The sequence below is a fragment of the Oncorhynchus tshawytscha genome, linkage group LG21, assembly GCF_018296145.1.
Source record: "Oncorhynchus tshawytscha isolate Ot180627B linkage group LG21, Otsh_v2.0, whole genome shotgun sequence".
In the NCBI taxonomy this organism is placed as follows: Eukaryota; Metazoa; Chordata; class Actinopteri; order Salmoniformes; family Salmonidae; genus Oncorhynchus; species Oncorhynchus tshawytscha.
In genome coordinates this window covers 7,547,400-7,567,952 of record NC_056449.1, presented here as the reverse complement: position 1 = coordinate 7,567,952, position 20,553 = coordinate 7,547,400, and the positions used below count along the sequence as shown (strand labels likewise).

Sequence of the window (20,553 nt, the reverse complement as noted above, 5' to 3'; positions counted from 1 at the left end):
TAGTTTTGGTATTCGGCTAATATAATGGATAGACAAGGGTAACCAATGGAGGAATAGTGGAAGTGTTGTGGATTATTGTTATTTATCTAGAAAACATGGAACAAAGAGGATGCGGGGCATGGCTGGAGCGACGGCAGTGGGTCGCCTTCATGGTTGCTTTGGTTCTCTTTTGGAGCGTGGCTTCTGCTCAAATAAGATACTCCACCTCAGAAGAGCTCAAGGAAGGAACTGTCGTGGGGAATGTAGCTAAGGATTTGGGAATAGATCTAAACACCTTGAAAGATAGGGGATTTCGAATCGTTTCTGGCTCCACCGAGCCCCTTTTCCAGGTAAACAGGAATGACGGCATCTTGTATGTGAATCGAAAAATAGACCGAGAGGAGGTGTGCGAACGGAGAAGCGTTTGTTTGATCAACCTGAAAACCGTTTTAGAGAACCCGCTGGAGATCCATTATATCGTGGTGGAGGTGTTAGATGTTAACGACCATTCTCCCAGCTTTCCAGAGAAAGAGAAACGGTTAGATATTTCAGAGTCCGTGTTACCGGGGGCGAGATTTCAGCTACTAGCTGCGCATGACCCTGATGGAGGTCCATTCTCCGTTCAACAATATAAACTTAGTCACAATGACCATTTCCGTGTTGAGGTAAAAGACCGAGGTGAAGATGGCAAAATGCCATTTTTGGTTTTACAGAAGCCACTAGATAGAGAAGCTGTAAGAAGCCATACATTACTCCTCACTGCTATTGATGGTGGAAAACCACCAAGATCTGGAACAATTGAAATAACTGTAGATGTATTGGATGTTAATGACAACACACCTCTATTCACTAAAGATGTGTACTCTGTCATGTTAAATGAAAACTCTCCCTTAGGCACAACGGTTATTCAGGTAAACGCCACCGATCTAGATGGTGGTGTAAACGGGGATATAATTTACTCATTTGGCAATGATGTGAAGAGCAAGCTGAAGAAACTTTTTGATTTAGACACCTTAACGGGTGAAATAACTGTTAAAGGACCAATCAATTTTGAGGAAAAAGATAGCTATCTGATTGATATACAGGCATCAGATCAAGGACCCGTTCCCCTGACAACAGAGAAAAGTGTATTAGTAAAGATAATTGACGTCAACGACAACGCGCCTGAGATCGAAATTACATCGTTTTCTAACGCAATCGCTGAGGATTCTAGACCCGGAACCACTGTAGCTCTAATTAGTGTTAATGATTTAGACTCTGGTCTCAATGGCAAAGTGATCTGTTCTATAACTGAGGACGTCCCTTTCAAACTAATGCCGTCTTTACAGGACAACATGTACTCTGTAGTCACCAAGTCACCGCTGGATAGAGAGAAACAGGCTCATTATGACGTCACAATAGTTGCCAAAGACGCAGGACAGCCTTCCTTGTCATCTATAAAGACTGTCAGCGTTGTTGTGTCAGATGTGAATGATAACAGTCCAGAGTTTTCACTGAGTCCCTATAATTTCTATGTCAGTGAAAATAACTACCCAGACGCCTCAGTATTTTCCGTGAGTGCCTTAGATCATGACATAAATGAAAATGCTCTTATTTCATATCATATTCTGAGAGACAGTGGTGAGGGGAACAATTGGGCATCATTTCTTAATATTAATTCTGAAACTGGGAACATTTTGGCGCTAAAAAGCTTTGACTTTGAAACGTTAAAAACATTCAATTTCCAAGTTGTAGCTACAGACTCTGGAACTCCGTCACAAAACAGCAACGTCACAATAAACGTGTACATTCTGGATCAGAACGACAACGCTCCAGTGATCTTGTATCCAGTCAGCACTAACGGTTCCGCTGAAGGTGTGGAAGAGATTCCCCGCAATGTGAAGGCAGGCCATTTGGTGACTAAAGTGAGAGCCTATGACGCTGATATAGGATATAACGGATGGTTATTATTTTCACTGCAGGAAGTTACTGACCACAGTCTCTTTGCTTTGGACCGTTATACAGGACAGATACGGACACTTCGGTTATTCACAGAGACAGAAGAGACTGAGCATAAACTGATCATACTTGTAAAAGACAATGGGAACGTTTCACTGTCAGCAACAGCTACTGTGATTATCAACGTTGTGGAGCCCAAAGAGGCGTTTGCAGCTTCTGATGTTAAAAGTTCAGTAAAAGACGAGGAGGAGAACAGCGTTACATTTTATTTGATCATTACTTTGGGGTCAGTTTCAACGCTTTTTCTCATCAGCATCATCGTGTTGATTGTAATGCAGTGCTCCAAACCCACAGACTATTCCTCCACGTATGTACAAGATGCGAATTACGACGGGACACTGTGCCACAGCATCCAGTACAGATCCGGAGACAATCGGTACATGTTAGTTGGACCCAGAATGAGTATAGGTTCTACCATAGTCCCGGGCAGCAATGGAAATACTCTTGTGTTACCCGAACACAGGAGCAGAGCTTCTGGAGAGGTAAGACATTAAATACGTTTCTATAATTACCGACCATTTTCTCATAGTGTTCCCGAGCTTGTAAATTGTCTTGATTATAATTGCATAGTGCAGGCCTATCAAGTAGTCAGATGGTTATTGGATGTATAACACTATGCCTCAACTTCGTTCATGGAAGTACCTTGGCAGTTCATTCGCATCCACTGCTCTCGGTCCTGGTCGCTGTCAATGACAGTGGTGCTGAAACGCTGTGAAGTTCAAACCGCTGTTTGCCAGGTGAAGGTTGACCTCTTTCATTGTATACATCTTTCTCAACACTATGTCCTATTGGACACTCGTTGCATACTTGAGTGTTGTTTTATGTTCTCATAAACAGGCGTTTTCCATAATGGTTTGTGATGTCTAGCCTAACCTCGTCCCCAGGCTATTACGCATTTCGTCGGAGGGTTCTGTGAATGAGATTACGTGTATCCTGACTTTCTATATTCATACAAGTGATGCTGTAAGCTAACGTTTCCTCCGATACGTCCAAATACCCGTAATACGATTGAATTACAGTGTAATGTGAGGTTGAATCGCATGGTGTCAGTACCCAACTAGAATAACGCTCCTGGTAGAGTTCCTCTCGTCATACTTGTGAGTCCGCCCTTTTGCTGGTTTGGTAGCTTTTATTCAGTCGCTGGAGAAATACAGTTGTGCATCATCGTGAAGCGAATAAGATATAACATTGACATTATTAAATCACTATCGAATAATGAGTATTAATCATATTCTGGATGTAATGGATAGACAACAGTCACCAATGAAGGAATAGTGGAAGTGCTGTGGATTTTTGCTATTTATCTTGAAAACATGGAACAAAGAGGATGCTGGGCATGGCTGGAGCGACGGCAGTGGGTCACCTACGTGGTTGCTTTGGTTCTCTTTTGGAGCGGAGTTTCTGCTCAGATAAGATACTCCATCGCTGAAGAGCTTAAGGAAGGAACTGTAGTGGGGAATATAGCTAAGGATTTGGGAATAGAACTGAGCACGTTGAAAGAAAGGGGATTTCGAATCGTGTCTGGCTCGACCGAGCCCCTTTTCCAGGTAAATCAGAATAATGGCATCTTGTATGTGAATCGAAAAATAGACCGAGAGGAGGTGTGCGAACGGAGCAGCGTGTGTTTGATCAACCTGAAAACCGTTCTAGAGAACCCGCTGGAGATCCATTATGTCGCGGTGGAGGTGTTAGATGTTAACGACCATTCTCCCAGCTTTTCAGAGGAAGAGAAACGGTTAGAGATTTCAGAATCTGCATTACCGGGAGCGCGATTTCAGTTACAAGCAGCGCGCGACTCAGACAGTGGCCAATTCTCCGTTCAACAATATAAACTCAGTGACAATGACCATTTTCGTATAGAAGTTAAAGATAGAGGTGAAGACCGTAAAATACCGTTTTTAATTTTACTGAAGCAGTTAGACAGGGAAGTTACAAAGAACCATGTGTTATTATTTGCAGCCTTGGATGGAGGAAAACCAGTGAGGTCTGGCACCAGCGAAATAAAGATTGAGGTATTGGATGTTAATGACAATTCCCCCATTTTTACTAAAGACGTGTACTCTGTGAGGCTTAGTGAAAATGTTCCTGTCGGTGCAACTGTCATTCAGGTAAACGCAACCGATTTAGACGAAGGTGCAAACGGTGAAGTTAGATATTCATTTGGTAATGAAGTAGATAGAAAGGTACGGGAGCTTTTTATTTTGGATTCAATTACTGGTGAAATAACAGTCAAAAGTGTGATAGATTATGAGGAAAATAATATATATGAGATTGATATACAAGCATCAGACCAAGGACTTGCTCCCCTCACAACCGACAAAAGCGTCATAGTAAAGCTTGTTGACGTCAACGACAATGCGCCTGAGATTGAGGTGACATCCTTTTCGAATGCAATACCCGAGGACTCTAAACCCGGAACCACAGTCGCACTAATCAGTGTTAATGATTTGGACTCTGGTCTCAATGGGAAAGTTATTTGCTCAGTACTTGAAGATTTACCTTTCAAACTAATGTCGTCTTTACAAGATAACATGTATTCTGTTATCACAAAGTCGCCACTGGATAGAGAGAAACAATCTGAATATGATTTAACAATTGTTGCCAAAGACGAAGGCCAGCCTTCCTTGTCATCTATAAAGACTATCAGCGTTGTTGTATCAGATGTGAATGATAACAGTCCAGAGTTTTCACTGAGTCCCTATATTGTTTATGTCACTGAAAATAACGACCCAGGAGGCTCAGTATTTTCGGTGAGTGCCTCAGATCTTGACATAAATGAAAACGCACTTATTTCATATAATATTCTGAGAGACAGTGGTGAGCAGAACAAATGGGCATCTTTTCTTAGTATTAATTCTGAAAATGGGAATATATTGGCTCTAAAAAGCTTTGACTTTGAAACTTTAAAAACATTCCAATTCCAAGTTGTAGCTACAGACTCTGGAACTCCGTCACAAAGCAGAAACGTCACAGTGAACGTGTTCATTCTGGATCAGAACGACAACGCTCCAGTGATCTTGTATCCAGTCAGCCCTAACGGTTCCGCTGAAGGTGTGGAGGAGATTCCCCGCAATGGGAACGCAGGCCATTTGGTGACTAAAGTAAGAGCCTATGACGCTGATATAGGATACAACGGCTGGTTATTATTTTCACTGCAGGAAGTTACTGACCACAGTCTCTTTGCTTTGGACCGCTATACGGGACAGATACGGACACTTCGGTCATTCACAGAGACAGAAGAGACTGAGCATAAACTGGTCATACTGGTAAAAGACAATGGGAACGTTTCACTGTCAGCAACAGCTACTGTTATTATCAACGCTGTGGAGCCCAAAGAGGCTTTTGCAGCTTCTGATGTGAAAAGTTCAGTAAAAGATGAAGAGGAGGAGAACAGCGTTACATTTTATTTGATAATTACTTTGGGGTCAGTTTCAACGCTTTTTCTCATCAGTATCATCGTGTTGATTGTAATGCAGTGCTCCAAACCCACAGACTATTCCTCCAAGTATTTACAAGATGTGAATAACGACGGGACACTGTGCCACAGCATCCAGTACAGATCCGGAGACAAACGGTACATGCTAGTTGGACCCAGAATGAGTATAGGTTCTACAATAGTCCCTGGCAGCAATGGAAACACTCTAGTGCTACCCAACCACAAGAGGAGAGCTTCTGGAGAGGTAAGAAGTTGAAAATGACCTCGCATTTTAAAATGCAATTTTCTTTGAAAGCCTCTCAGGCTGATATTTCATCGACCAAAAAGGGTTATGTGGTAATGTGTGAAGTACTTTTTTTTATTGAGCAAGAGCTTTGTTTGCTGCAACATGATCTCCCAGTTTCGATGATAGAGCCATTGCTCTCAGGACTGTTTTGTTCAACGTGCTGTTGACTGGTAAAAGTTTGCCAAAACGTAATAACATATATAATATAATACATGCTCGTTTAAGTGGATATTTTATTCTTCTTCATTCGTATTTCCTTGTTTCGCTGTTGTTGCATTACGTGAGTAGGCAACATTTTGCTCTATGGTCGCCTGAAGACAATGGTTTGTTTTATGTGTGCTGACTTTTTTTAGACAGTACAACTTTTGCAGTCACGTTTATTTATCTAGTCAAGATTCCATTAGTAAGCTTCAAGAATAGTGTAATTTGAGGTAGAATCGCATGGTGTCAGTACCCAACTAGAAAAACGCTACTGATAGAAACAATTGTCGTCATGCTTTTGAGTCCGCTCCCGTGCTGGTTTCGTAGCTTATTCCGTCGCTGGAGGAGGAACACAGTCGTGAGCTTCGTGGGGAGAATAACATTTCAATTGTATATTCTGAAAACACTATTGGATAATGAGCTTTGGTAATAATTGTTTATATAATGGATAGGCAACTGTCACCATGAAGGAATAGTGGAAGTGCTGTGGATTATTGTTATTTATCTTGAAAACATGGAACAAAGAGGATGCGGGGCATGGCTGGAGGGACGGCAGTGGGTCGTCTTATTAGTTGCTTTGATTTTCTTTTGGAGCGGGGCTTCAGCTCAAATAAAATACTCCATCTCTGAAGAGGTTAAGGAAGGAACTGTCGTGGGGAATATAGCTAAGGATCTGGGTATAGAGCTAAGCACCTTAACGGAAAGGGGATTTCGAATCGTGTCTGGTTCGACCGATCCCCTTTTCCAGGTAAACCAGAATGACGGCATCTTGTATGTGAACCGAAAAATAGACCGAGAGGAGGTGTGTGAACGGAGCAGCGTGTGTTTGATCAACCTGAAAACCGTTCTCGAGAACCCGCTGGAGATTCATTATGTTGCGGTGGAGGTGTTAGACGTTAACGACCATTCGCCCAGCTTTCCAGATAAAGAGAAACGGTTAGAGATTTCTGAGTCCGCATTGCCGGGAGCCCGATTTCAGCTACAAACAGCGCGTGACCCAGACGGTGGAATATATTCTGTTCAACAGTATAAACTCAGCCACAATGATAATTTCCGTTTAGAGGTTATGGACAGAGATGAAGATGGTAAAATTCCTATTCTAAATCTACAGAAACCGCTAGATAAAGAATCAACGAGGACCCATAGATTTCTGCTCACAGCTATTGATGGAGGTATACCTCCTAGATCTGGTACTATCAACATAATTGTCGACGTTTTAGATGTAAATGATAATATGCCAGTTTTCAACGAAGAGTCATACTCTGTAATGTTGAATGAAAATGCCCCTGTTGGCACGACAGTTGTACAAGTAAACGCTACGGATATAGATGATGATTTGAACGGTGAGGTTATTTACTCTTTTGGTAATAATGTAAATAGTAAGTTACGTAATCTATTTGATGTTGACACTAATACTGGTGAAGTAATTGTGAAAGGACTGATAGACTATGAGGTTAAAGATCGCTATGAAATTGATATACAAGCATCGGACAGGGGAGCCGTTCCCTTGACAACTTACAAAAGCGTAAAAATAAAAATAGTTGATCTCAACGATAATGCACCTGAAATAGAGGTGACATCCTTTTCTAAGCCAATCCCCGAATATTCCAGATCCGGAACCACTGTCGCTCTTATAAGTGTTAATGATTTAGACTCTGGTCTCAATGGGAAAGTTATCTGTTCTATACGTGAGGACGTCCCTTTCAAACTAATGCCGTCTTTACAGGACAACATGTACTCTGTAGTCACCAAGTCACCGCTGGATCGAGAGGAAGTATCTCAATACGATTTTACAATAGTTGCCAAAGACGAAGGCCAGCCTTCCTTGTCATCTGTAAAGACTATTATTATTGTTGTATCAGATGTGAATGATAACAGTCCAGAATTTTCACTGAGTCCTTATACTTTCTATGTCACTGAGAATAACGACCAAGGAGGCTCAGTATTTTCCGTCAGTGCCTCAGATCGTGACATAAATGAAAACGCTCTTATTTCATATCATATTCTGAGAGACAGTGTCGAGGAGAACAAATGGGCATCTTTTCTAAACATAAACTTGGAAAATGGGAACATTTTGGCTCTAAAAAGCTTTGACTTTGAAAGGTTAAAAACGTTCCAATTCCAAGTTGTAGCTACAGACTCTGGAACTCCGTCCCTAAGCACCAACGTCACAATAAACGTGTTCATTCTGGATCAGAACGACAACGCTCCAGTGATCTTGTATCCAGTCAGCCCTAACGGTTCCGCTGAAGGTGTGGAGGAGATTCCCCGTAATGTGAACGCAGGCCATTTGGTGACTAAAGTGAGAGCCTATGACGCTGATATAGGATATAACGGCTGGTTATTATTTTCACTGCAGGAAGTTACTGACCACAGTCTCTTTGCTTTGGACCGCTATACAGGACAGATAAGGACACTTCGGTCATTCACAGAGACAGACGAGGCTGAGCATAAACTGGTCATACTGGTAAAAGACAATGGGAACGTTTCACTGTCAGCAACAGCTACTGTGATTATCAACGTTGTGGAGCCCAAAGAGGCGTTTGCAGCTTCTGATGTTAAAAGTTCAGTAAAAGACGAGGAGGAGAACAGCGTTACATTTTATTTGATCATTACTTTGGGGTCAGTATCAACGCTTTTTCTCATCAGTATCATCGTGTTGATTGCAATGCAGTGCTCCAAACCCACAGACTATTCGCCCAAGTATTTACAAGATACAAATTACGACGGGACACTGTGCCACAGCATCCAGTACAGATCCGGAGACAATCGGTACATGTTAGTTGGACCCAGAATGAGTATAGGTTCTACAATTGTCCCGGGCAGCAATGGAAATACTCTAGTGATACCCGAACACAGTAGACTTGCGTCTAGAGAGGTAAGATTTTGACCACTTTGCCATGAGTAGCAACTATTTGGTTCTCAGTATTTTCTAAGTGATATTCCTGATGCTTACAGGATCTGTGCCTAAGGGGTTGAATGTATGAGTATAGCTTATGGAGTGTCAAATATGATTGCCAGTATTGTAGGTGACAACAGAACATGCACTTGTCTGTGTTATGATAATAATGGGTGTATTAGCAATATTCGTTTTGCTTCAGAGGGTCCTGTCCTACGGTTTTTTCTCTTCTGAAGTCACTGCACTTTGTGGTTTCGCTGTCCATGGTGCTGAAACATTGCAGAGTTCATTCTGCATCTTCGTTTTGGCAAAAATTCTCCTCGAATGGTTAACGATCATTTATAGATTCACTAAGGCTATATTAGCAGCATTTTCTAAACGTCAACATACACACCCTGACTTCTCATAAAGATCTTTTCCATTCATGTCTCATATTTGCCTAATCAGAACAATGGTTTTTAATATTGTTGTATTTTTTTTGCACGTTTCTGTTTCGAAATAGCACTCGGTATTGGGGTAGTAATGGTTCGTAAAGGGTATAATTACCCTACGAAATCCTGCAATATGAGGTGGAAACGCATGGTGTCAGTGCGCAAGTAAAATAATGCTTATGAAAGAAATCTATTGGCCATACTTTTGAGTCCGCCCTTTAGAGCTGGTTTGCTATTTCGTCAGTAGCAGAATTCAGCCGTGAGCATCGAGGATACATTGTAATTTAAAACCTTTCATCGCCAACATACTGTAAGTTAACGAGCTGTGATCATATTTGGGACTGCAATGGATAAGATTAGTTTACCATTAGAGGCATAGTGGAAGTGCTCGGGATTTTTTAAAACCATAAAACATGGAACAAAGAGGACGCGGGGCATTGCAGGAGCGATGCCAGTGGGTCGCGTTCATGGTTGCTTTGGTTCTCTTTTGGAGCGGAGCTTCTGCTCAGATAAGGTACTCAATCTCTGAAGAGCTTACGGAAGGAACTGTCGTGGGGAATGTAGCTAAGGATTTGGGAATAGATCTGAGCACCTTGAAGGATAGGAGTTTTCGAATCGTGTCTGGCTCGACCGACCCCCTTTTCCAGGTAAACCAGAATGACGGCATCTTGTATATGAACCGAAAAATAGACCGAGAGGAGGTGTGCGAACGGAGCAGCGTGTGTTTAATAAACCTGAAAACCGTTCTAGAAAACCCGCTGGAGATCCATTATGTAGCGGTGGAGGTGTTAGATGTTAACGACCATTCTCCCAGCTTTCCGGAGAAAGAGAAACGTTTAGAGATATTTGAGTCAGCGTCACCGGGGGCGAGATTTCAGCTACAAGCTGCGCGCGACCCAGATAGAGATCCATTCTCCGTTCAACAATATAAACTTAGTCACAATGACCATTTTCGTTTAGAAGTTAAAGACCGAGGTGAGGATGGCAAAATGCCGTTTTTGGTTTTACATAAACCACTAGACAGAGAAGCAGTAAGGAGCCACAAACTCCTCCTCACTGCCATTGACGGTGGAAAACCTCCTAGATCTGGAACTCTTGAAATATTTGTTGATGTATTGGATGTTAACGACAATAACCCAGTGTTCACTGAAGATGAATATACTGTAAGGTTGACTGAAAACGCTCCTTTGGGAACAATGGTGATACGGGTAAATGCCACCGATTTAGACAGTGGTCTGAACGGGGATATCATTTATTCATTTGGCAATGACGTCAACAGCAGGTTAATGAAACTTTTTAATTTAGACACCATCACCGGTGAAATAACTGTGAAAGGACAAATTGACTTTGAGGAAAAAGATAGTTATCTGATTGATATACAGGCATCAGATCAAGGACCCGTTCCCCTGACAACGGACAAGAGTGTAAAAATTAAAATAGTTGACTTCAACGACAATGCACCTGTGATAGAGGTGACATTATTTTCTAAGGCAATCCCCGAAGATTCCAAGCCCGGAACGACTGTAGCACTAATCAGTGTTAATGATTTGGACTCTGGTCTCAATGGGAAAGTTACATGTTCTGTATTGGAAGATATACCTTTCAAACTAATGCCGTCTTTACAAGATAACATGTACTCTGTAATCACCAAGTCCCCACTGGACAGAGAGAAACAATCTGAATATGATCTAACAATATTTGCTACAGACGCAGGCCAGCCGTCCATGTCATCTGTAAAAACTGTAAGGGTTGTTGTATCAGATGTGAATGATAACTGTCCAGAGTTTTCACTGAGTCCCTATACGTTCTATGTCACTGAAAATAACGACCCAGGTGCCTCTGTATTTTCGGTGAGTGCGTCAGATCTTGACATAAATGAAAACGCGTTTATTTCATATCATATTCTGAGAGACGGTGGTGACGAGAATAAATGGGCATATTTTCTCAACATTAATTCAGATAATGGAAACATTTTGGCGCTAAAAAGCTTTGACTTTGAAACCCTCAAAGCATTTCAATTCCAAGTTGTAGCTACAGACTCTGGAACTCCGTCACTAAGCAGTAACGTCACAGTGAACGTGTTCATTCTGGATCAGAACGACAACGCTCCAGTGATCTTGTATCCAGTCAGCCCTAACGGTTCCGCTGAAGGTGTGGAGGAGATTCCCCGCAATGTGAACGCAGGCCATTTGGTGACTAAAGTGAGAGCCTATGACGCTGATATAGGATATAACGGATGGTTATTATTTTCACTGCAGGAAGTTACTGACCACAGTCTCTTTGCTTTGGACCGCTATACGGGACAGATAAGGACACTTCGGTCATTCACAGAGACAGACGAGGCTGAGCATAAACTGGTCATACTGGTAAAAGACAACGGGAACGTTTCACTGTCAGCAACAGCTACTGTGATTATCAACGTTGTGGAGCCCAAAGAGGCTTTTGTAGCTTCTGATGTTAAAAGTTCAGTAAAAGACGAGGAGGAGAACAGCGTTACATTTTATTTGATCATTACTTTGGGGTCAGTTTCAACGCTTTTTCTCATCAGTATCATCGTGTTGATTGTAATGCAGTGCTCCAAACCCAAAGACTATTCCTCCAAGTATTTACAAGATGTGAATTACGACGGGACACTGTGCCACAGCATCCAGTACAGATCCGGAGACAAACGGTACATGTTAGTTGGACCCAGAATGAGTATAGGTTCTACAATAGTCCCGGGCAGCAATGGGAATACTCTAGTGCTACCTGAACACAGAAGAGCTTCTGGAGAGGTAAGATGTGTATTGGGCTAAGGGAGTTCAACACTGAGTATATGAGGGTCTTAATGTTGCCTTTTTTGTACTGTTGTGTATGCCTCAATTAGTTGAACTGCTTACATGACTTGTGTAGTTGAGTGGATAGAGATAGGCCTTTTACGTTATTGGGACATGACTGTCATACACTTACATGAGATTACATGGTGCTGAAATGTGAAAATAGTGAAGATGGAATATGTCCATTGGTTAGTGTTGTGAGTTACTTACAATGTAATCAGAAACATTTGAGTTGGCCTCAATTCCATAGGATCCTATTTCATTTGATATCTTCTCAACCAGTTGACACATCTGATTCAACCAATCAAATAACTATCAATACCTTTGTATTGGTCGTATGGTGGGTTGATTCTCTGGTTAGACGTCACTTACACTGGAGCTGCATTCAACAACGGAAATAGTTCGCAAACGTTGGCGAACATATTTCATTTGTTTTGTTAAGGTTAGCGAACAGTCTTTGGAGATATTGTGTGGCGAACATTAGTGTCTGTTCGGGTCTAAACTGCTGCTAAAAATAATAATGTGGCTATGTGGACTTTCTAATATTTTTTAGTAGGAATAGCTTAGTCATTTAATAGCTTAGTCAACTAAAAAGCCACAGTAATCCTTACAAAAAGTAGCTGTTTGATGTTTCAGCGTAACATTTTCGAATATTAATTCAAATCATCGAACTGAAAGTGTTACTCTGGCAACAAGTTCGCTGCAAACATAAGCCTTGTTGAACTAGCCTCTGGAGCGGCAAAGATGACATGGTCGCTACAATCTGCTCATTCAGGAGGGTCAGCCTGAGCTTGGCAATGTATTGCTTATCCAATATATCAAGCATACAAACAAGTTAGCATGAAATACTGTATATATGATTCATAGATTAGTGAACCAGAGGTACAGCTCCAGTAGGTGCCTGGCCCTCACTGCAGATCTACACAGTAAAAACTGGAGAGTGTTTTTTCTGGAGGTAAAGTGATTTCCCTCTCAAGTAGTGAAAATTAAATCATGTTAGAGTCTAGTTATTATCAGCAGCAGCTGGACTGGGAGCTAAAATAAAGATGAAATTCTATTGGAGTAAAACCGCATGACCACGCCCACTACTGTTGGTTAAATTTAGAATTCCCGCCATTTGTCTATTTGCAAGTGTCTCGTGAAAGGAAAGAGTGGACAGATCGAGAGCGTGGATCCGCCGAACATCCGTAGTCATTCACTGAACCACAGCATTTCTTCACTTCTGAACTTAATCAGAGTTCCAGGTAAGTTCACTGTTACTGGTTAACTTTGTGTGCAAATTCAAACAGTTGAGCATCATTACAGCTAGCTAGCTAGCTAGCATTGTAGTGTAGGCTTTCTGTTGCCGCACTATTTGCGTAGTAAGATGCTAATGTGGGCATCTAGCTAGAGCTAATTAGCTAGCTATCTACAGCAACATTAAGTTACACCACTTTTAGTGGTTTATGGACAGTATGTACGCCCAGTGGATCGGTGCATCACCTGTTTTACATTTTCAACAGAGCGGTATTAGCTATTATCTGTAGCTAGCGGACTTTACTGACTAAGTATCGGCCAGCAGGTTAGTCGGTGCAACATGCGTTTTACTCTGAAAAGAAAGCTGTTAGTTGTTAGTAGACAGTATTTAGCGTCAGGCAGGTCGATGCAACACGTGATTTACTCTAAACAGAGCACTGCTCTCTTGTAATTTGTGCATATTTGTCTCAATGCAATTTAAATAAACTTTTTTCTTGTCATCAAGGATGCAGGCTGTACGAGTGAAGTATAGGGATTGTCAGAAGTACATTTGTTATGAGTTGCAACTGACCTTCAAATCCTTTTTGGATTGTGGTGAGTGAAAAGTTTCAAATTTCACACAATATCCAATGGAGCAACATACTTACACTTTAAATATACTTACTTTATATTTACTGTCAAATTGATTGCCACTTTCCTTGCTGATAATGAATACAAAGCAAACTTGCCTCCCCAAATCACAGATCAGTCAAAGATTGGTTTATGTTTTGGGAGTTGTCTAATTATGCTCATCTGTAGCCGCGCTCATTGTCTTTGCCTGTCATGAATGGTTTTAAAGAATAAGTGATACTAACATTTGTATGCTGCCACAATATGTGTTGATAGCTATCTGTGGCGTATTGCTATAGTACTCAGACTGCTGTTATAATAATTCAGTACGTGGTTGTAGATGGCATATAATTGGAATTGACATGGAAAGACGTGGAAAGGCGCATGAAGTCAGTTTTGGGATTATGTTCACGTAAAGATGACCTCTTAATTTCTGTCTTCTGTTCTGGTTTTTCTGGGGGAAAAATACACAACATATTTAATCAATAAGGTTGTGCAACTATATTTTGTCTTCACAGTTGCCAATAAATTTGACATTCCAACCTTGGACTTAAAAGTCTATGATGAATCGAAGACTGAAGTTGATGAGGAGGTGTTTGAGTTTCTTCTAAAGAAGCAAGACCTTGGTGTGCTGGAGATTTGTTTTCCTGCAAGACCCAAGTCCTGATGGGTAGTTGCTTATTAGCTTAGTGCTTCACATTCATCCATACAGTCGTAGCTAGCCTAACACATGTTCTGAATATGTGAGACAAGCAGATATATCTGCTGATTTTCTTTTCTCATTTTTATATTTTAAAATGATCTTTGTTTCTGTGCTCACCTATCCCATCCCGTTTAGAACAGTAGTGGGCCTAATCAATTCAAAATGTTACATTTTTGCATTCCGCTTGTCATTAACAAAAGTCCTCTAATCATAATAATGGATGTTTCCACCTAAATTGTGTTATAATTACAGTGTTATTCACACCAGTTAAATGTTAACATGATTGCTAGATTCGTTGAGCTTCTCTGCAAGCAGCTCCTTATCAAAATACAGTGGATACAATGAGGGGGACTCCGATGACACCATTATATTGCAGCAGAGTCCTGCTACAAGAAAGACAGCTGAGGATAATTGTCTATCTCATGTAAGTACTGAAAATATCCAGTTTAAACAAATGCCAAACTTGAAGATTGAGTGATAAATGACATCAATGAAAGTTGTGAGAGGGTGATCATGGTGTGTTTTATTATACTTGCTATTTCATTGCTGTTTTAAAAGTGTTAATGTGTTCCTTTTTGAAATTACTCTGACTTAGATGATTGAAGACATTTTGAACAACAAACCTGGAGGAGAGAGGATCATGATTGAGTATGCTCGAACAAAAAGCCTAACAGATAGCAGAAGACGCGATATGGCCAAGATATTAGTTGCACAAATTACAAGTGAACATGGGTATATGTCATATACTCATTACATACCTTACCACCTAACACAATTTTTTAGCAGAAGTTGTGATTTATACATTAATACTTTTGTTTGGATCTCAAACAGTAAAGTGTGTGTGTCTAGGACAAGTCCTTCAAGGCGTGTTAGAGGACTACGCAAAGGGCATCATTGCCTTGTTCCCATACCTGGCCGATCCTAGGAGCAAATTTGGTTATGTAAGTACATTAAAAACAAAGTCTAACCTTTTTAACTCTCTGGGACTCTTAAACCTTACAATTTTTCCAGAATGGCAATATTTACATTGTTTTACTGTTGGGTGATGTTTTTATTTATACTATAGATCTGTTAACATGCCTGTATGCCCACCATCTCTGCCATCTCTCCTAAGCTCAACTCTGGTGGTATAAAAGCCCAGTTATGTTATGCACTGCGAGGGTCAGACCTGTTGATCTTCATCTATGGGCACATCTGTAGTTTTAAGGATGAATATGAAGAGATTTTAACCTGCTCCCTCAAACTGAATTATACTTCACTTTAGGAGCATTATTACAGTGCAGAAGATGGGAGTGGATATCTAGCATGGAGACTGAAATTTGTGCAAAGGGAAGCATCAGAGGGACGACAGAAGACCATGCATCAGTCACTGACATGTAAGTGATTGTAGTTAGTCTCATTCATGACACATGACCAGAGAATAATTGTATCTGAACATCTGTATAAGCAAGGGTTTCTTAGTCTCTTACTCTTTTAGTATTTCTTAGTATTAATATAATATAAATAAACCCTACTTTTCATCTGGTGACAACTGCATGCATGGCCATCTTTGCAGAGTTTCCGAGCCTTGTTTATTATATCTTATGACACAATATTGTATGCTTGTATAGAGCAGACAAACCTAGTAATCTGTAAAAGTTTCACCATGTTACAGGTGGTCCAAAAGCTGATGGGCAGTTTTCCTCTCTGAAGGAGTCTCTAACATACAGCTGAAGCATACAGCTGATGAAACAATTGTAAAGGAGAAGATGAAGCAGATGTTCGCCTATTGTCAAAATATGGTTCATGACCCAGTGAAGTTCTCTGAAATATTCACATGGTTTCCATGATTCCAAGACATAGCAGCAATGGTATGTGGATCTTCGACTGCCTTGCCTTAAAACTGTCAGGACAATGTCAGGACAGTCTGATTAGGACTGTGATATATTACATGACGAGAGTGCCACACCATAATGTTTACTGTTCTGTCTTGACTTGTTCCATCTTGTCTGCGGATTGAGCAAGATTTTAGTCTGATGTTTGGTGATGCAACCTCTGCAAAGTTCCTGGAGAAGTGGCCTTACTCTCTACAAGGAGAAAGTCATTGACCAAAGCAGTGGCCTCACACAGACAGGCGACCTGGTTCAAAATGCTGAATCCACAACAGAAGTGGAAAATGGTATGCTGGAATAAAATGATTATACTAATGGAAGGGAGCATTGTTTTTGAAAGCAAATGGGATGATGTAACTTTCAGTGAAAATGTGTACTTTCAGGATGGGACAGTGACATGTCCTCCATTTTGGTCCTTGTCCACCTTCTGCCACCGTCACCTCATGGCTGCAAGAGACCAGGAAAAATCTCAGCCAGACACACCAGTGAACACATTGAAGTTTATCACGGTGTCATTACAGTTGACTGTTCTGTCCCCATTCCTAATCCTAATAACTACTTTTAAGATTATGGACAAATCATGGTAAGATCATGTGTAGCTGTAATTTACATTTTCACAAACTGTTTGCGAACCGTGATTCATTATAATAGCACACTAATGAAGTCCTTGTGTCACAGACTGGGACCAGTATCCAGGGGCATCTGGAGAGCGTCATGGAAAGCCTTCAACCCTATCTGCTTGCTGTGGGTTCCCAGAGGAGTGGGATTCACAAGTACTCCATTGTGATTGACAAACATGCAATACCTTGTGAGTCACCAGACTCTATTTCCTGTTTTGATGAGCTTTTCAAAGCTCATGTTTGTCTTTGGTACCTTGTACAATCAGGATCTGGTAAATGTGTACAACTTTTGCAAACCACAATTTATGAAATTGATGTTGATACCACCAAGGTTAATCCTAGGGTTGCAGAGTTGAGGGCTCGGATGCTGCATTGAGTTACTAAAAGCTTTGAAGTTGCAAAGGGTTAAAACGCAGCATAGGAAATAACCTTTTTCCTTTCACACAAATGTTTTCATATCATTCATCAAAAATGTTGTGTTTTGCTTGCAAAAGCCCACAGGCAAATGCCAATTCCTTGACAAAACACTTGAAGTTGGTCCACGGACTTTGTCAAGGAAAGACACTTGGTCTTAAATGCGGTCAGGCTGGTTGTTCACAAGTTTATGGCACTTTTTCTGGGTTCAGAAAGGATCTTTATAAAGCACATGAACCTTGTTCTGATCATGGTGAAGGCTCCTGAATATGTAACAGTAAGTCATTTTGATGACCTGCCATCAACAAATTCCCCTTCTGACTCAGTCCTTGCCAATAAGAGTCTTGTAGACAGCTGCGCTGCAACCATAGCTGAACTTAAAGTGGCAGGTGTAGGTGAAACAACTATTAGCTCTTTGGTAATTTCCAATGAATAGATAGTTGATGATATTCATATTCAAGCTAAAGGATCTGGGAAGAAGTGTCTGTCTACAGGAGCCTATTAAAACTGACATTGAGTGTAAAATTGATCAGTGTTTTGAAAACATGTAAAATCCCTTTGGCGTATTAAATTCTGAAAGTAAGAGAAGGCAGTATTTTACAGAAAAGTGGGGAAGGGTAGACCCAGTTGAATGCGTTCTTGGTACAAGATTTCATACACAATGCAATCGGACTACGGGAGGCTACGATCAAATTGTTGTTACTGATACATTTGTTTACATCCCAATTTTGAAAACATTAGTTCATTTACAAACACCCTAATAAAAAGGAGATGATGCAGACTGATTCCAGTTCAAGAGAACTTTATGACTTATGTGATGGAGATCTGTTCCAAGAGCCATGCTCTATTTTCAAAACAAGCAATTCAGATACAGCTTCTCTGTGATGATTTTGAAACTGTAAATCCTCTTGGATCAAAACAGGGAAAACAAAATAAATTAGGAGCGATCTATTTCAACTTATGTCATTTTTCTCCAAAGTTCAAATCATTTCTGCTTAATAGTCATTTGGTTGCTTTATTTCATTCCCAAGACATTAAAACATATGGCTTTTCTAAAATACTTGATCCAATTGTGCAGGATATTAAAATACTTGAGGGATGGATTTATGGTTCCCTTGTATGATCAACCAGTGTATGGAACTATTGTCCAAGTCACAGGTTACAACCTTGGTCTTCACTGTTTATTTGGTTTTGTTGAATCATTCATTGCCAGATATTGTTGTCCCTTTTGTCTTGCTGAGACAGATGACTTTCAGACTGAATTTGATGAAGATTCGCCCAAGATAATTATGCAAACTCGAGCACTTCATGCAGAACACTGCCAAAAAAAAGGCGACAAATCCCAGTCTTCCCTATGTGATGGGTGTTAAACGTTCTTGCGTTCTAAACTCCTTGCCGTACTTTAATACACGTGAAAACTTCTCTCTCAATATTATCCATGATATCTTGGAGGGAGTGGCACAATATGAAATTAAACTGCTAGTACTGCACTTGATAGACAAGTACACAACATGAAATGAAATAGACAGGAGAATAAAGAGCTTTAACTATGGTTACATGGAGCAAAACAACAAACCTGCAGTGAAGTTAGGAGAGAACTCTAATGACTTGGGGTTAAATGCTATCCAGTCCTGGTGTTTACTTTGCAATCTACCACTTCTCTTTGGAGACTTAGTTTGTCCAAATGATCTACACTGGTAATTTACTGTTGCTGTTGCTTCAGTGATATCTCCAATGATATCAAAGGGTGTTACAATTGTTTTGAAACACTTAATCGCAGAACACCACAGGTTATTCAAGCAATTGTTTCCAAAAAAGAGGCTGCTACCGAAGCATAATTTTATGGTGCATTACCCCACATGTATGCTTGAAATTTGACCAATTTTACATAGCTGGTGCATGTGCAAAATGAAGCAAAGCATAATTCCTTTAAAAAACAATTAAAAAGCTTAAATGTAACAAACATTGGCAAAAAGAACACAAGTCAAACAGCATACAGTTGGTAGACATTTGACACCAACAGAGTCATGATTAGTCCAGGTAAAATGTTATCTTTAAATGTCATGGACTGGGGCTGTAAGATGGCTGAGACTCTTCCGGTACCAATTGACACCACGGTTTTAAATGTTAAATGGACCAAACACCATGGAAATATGTATCATTTAGTTGTTTGTCTTAAAGTTCATTGTGAGATGCCAGTTTTTCAGAAAATCCACCATGTTGTTGTTAAAGATGAGTGATTACTGTTGGTTACTTTTGCCCTATAAATAATGTCTTTATGAGCATTTTAACGCAGATAGAGTTGGTGTGCAACAGAGGGACCTTATGTAGTGGATGTTAAATAGCTTTTCTGTTACAAAGCATTTGATATACAGATGTCTTACAGTTGTGGTGATTCAAGTTTGTTTATTGTCTCATACTGTTTCCCGTGACTCTAAAAACGGCACAGTAAGCTCTTTAAAACCAAGATGTATTGTATTGAAATATTGGCTTTTTGATTTACTTTTAAAGGAGGGACAGATGCCAAAATGTAATTTTACAGAGGCCACAATTTTATTTGATCATCAGTGTTTTTGATATCTGAGATGCTAGTTTCACAAAATCCTCCATGTCATTGTTAGATGTATTGAATTGCAATATTGAGCTTTTCTATGTACATGTATTCAAGTGAACAGAGGCCAACATTTAATTTCAGTCCACAATTTTATTTTATTATCATCAGTATTTTGATGTATGTATTGCAAATGTCTTACATTTAAGAATAAAGTGCTTTGTTAAATACTGATTTCTGATTTATTGACGTTTAGTTGTACAAATGCTACTCTTGACTGATAATATTCAATTGCATATATTGAGTGAATTGGCAGAGTTGTTTCCATAAAGCTAAATAGAGTAAATTACAGTTTGTAGAAATAACTCTGAAAATTGATCTCTGCAACAAGAGTAAGTTTTCCTCTATTTAGACTGGGACCAGTTTTACTCAGATAAATTTACTGTGTAGAACCAGCTAATCCTAAACCATCCATATCTTAACCATTAGGAAGTCAAATGCAA

At 40.3% G+C, this 20,553-nt stretch overlaps 3 protein-coding genes across 17 annotated transcripts in view; all 3 read left to right on the top strand.

The window, feature by feature from the left end:
• LOC112220813 (protocadherin alpha-C2-like) overlaps nucleotides 1-20,553 on the top strand; it is a 211,359-nt gene that overhangs the window by 45,800 nt on the left and 145,006 nt on the right. The window contains exons 1-10 of one of the 15 annotated variants that reach the window (XR_006079547.1): nucleotides 9,448-12,004; nucleotides 13,179-13,290; nucleotides 13,788-13,876; nucleotides 14,885-15,018; nucleotides 15,190-15,535; nucleotides 15,859-15,970; nucleotides 16,249-16,444; nucleotides 16,599-16,752; nucleotides 16,849-17,048; nucleotides 17,144-20,278. The exons of 5 other annotated variants lie outside the window; for them this stretch is intronic. Coding sequence is in view for 3 of the 10 variants with exons in the window: in XM_042302983.1 (XP_042158917.1) it covers nucleotides 96-2,459 (2,364 nt within the window). In the remaining 7 variants the exon portion in view is untranslated. Of the gene's footprint in view, nucleotides 1-80; nucleotides 2,460-9,447; nucleotides 12,005-13,178; nucleotides 15,019-15,189; nucleotides 15,536-15,858; nucleotides 15,971-16,248; nucleotides 16,445-16,598; nucleotides 16,753-16,848; nucleotides 17,049-17,143; nucleotides 20,279-20,553 lie in introns of those variants that run through there. 9 more of the 15 variants (XR_006079546.1, XR_006079542.1, XR_006079543.1 and 6 more) reach the window with 9 other exon arrangements.
• LOC112220496 (protocadherin alpha-3-like) lies at nucleotides 3,120-5,669 on the top strand. Its single transcript, XM_042302833.1, has one exon. The coding sequence runs from the start codon at nucleotides 3,291-3,293 to the stop codon at nucleotides 5,667-5,669; it is 2,379 nt and encodes a 792-aa protein (XP_042158767.1). The 5' UTR covers nucleotides 3,120-3,290.
• Nucleotides 6,254-8,790, top strand: LOC112220495 (protocadherin alpha-8-like). The gene has a single exon (XM_042302832.1). It carries the CDS (start codon nucleotides 6,415-6,417, stop codon nucleotides 8,788-8,790), a length of 2,376 nt encoding a protein of 791 aa, XP_042158766.1. The 5' UTR covers nucleotides 6,254-6,414.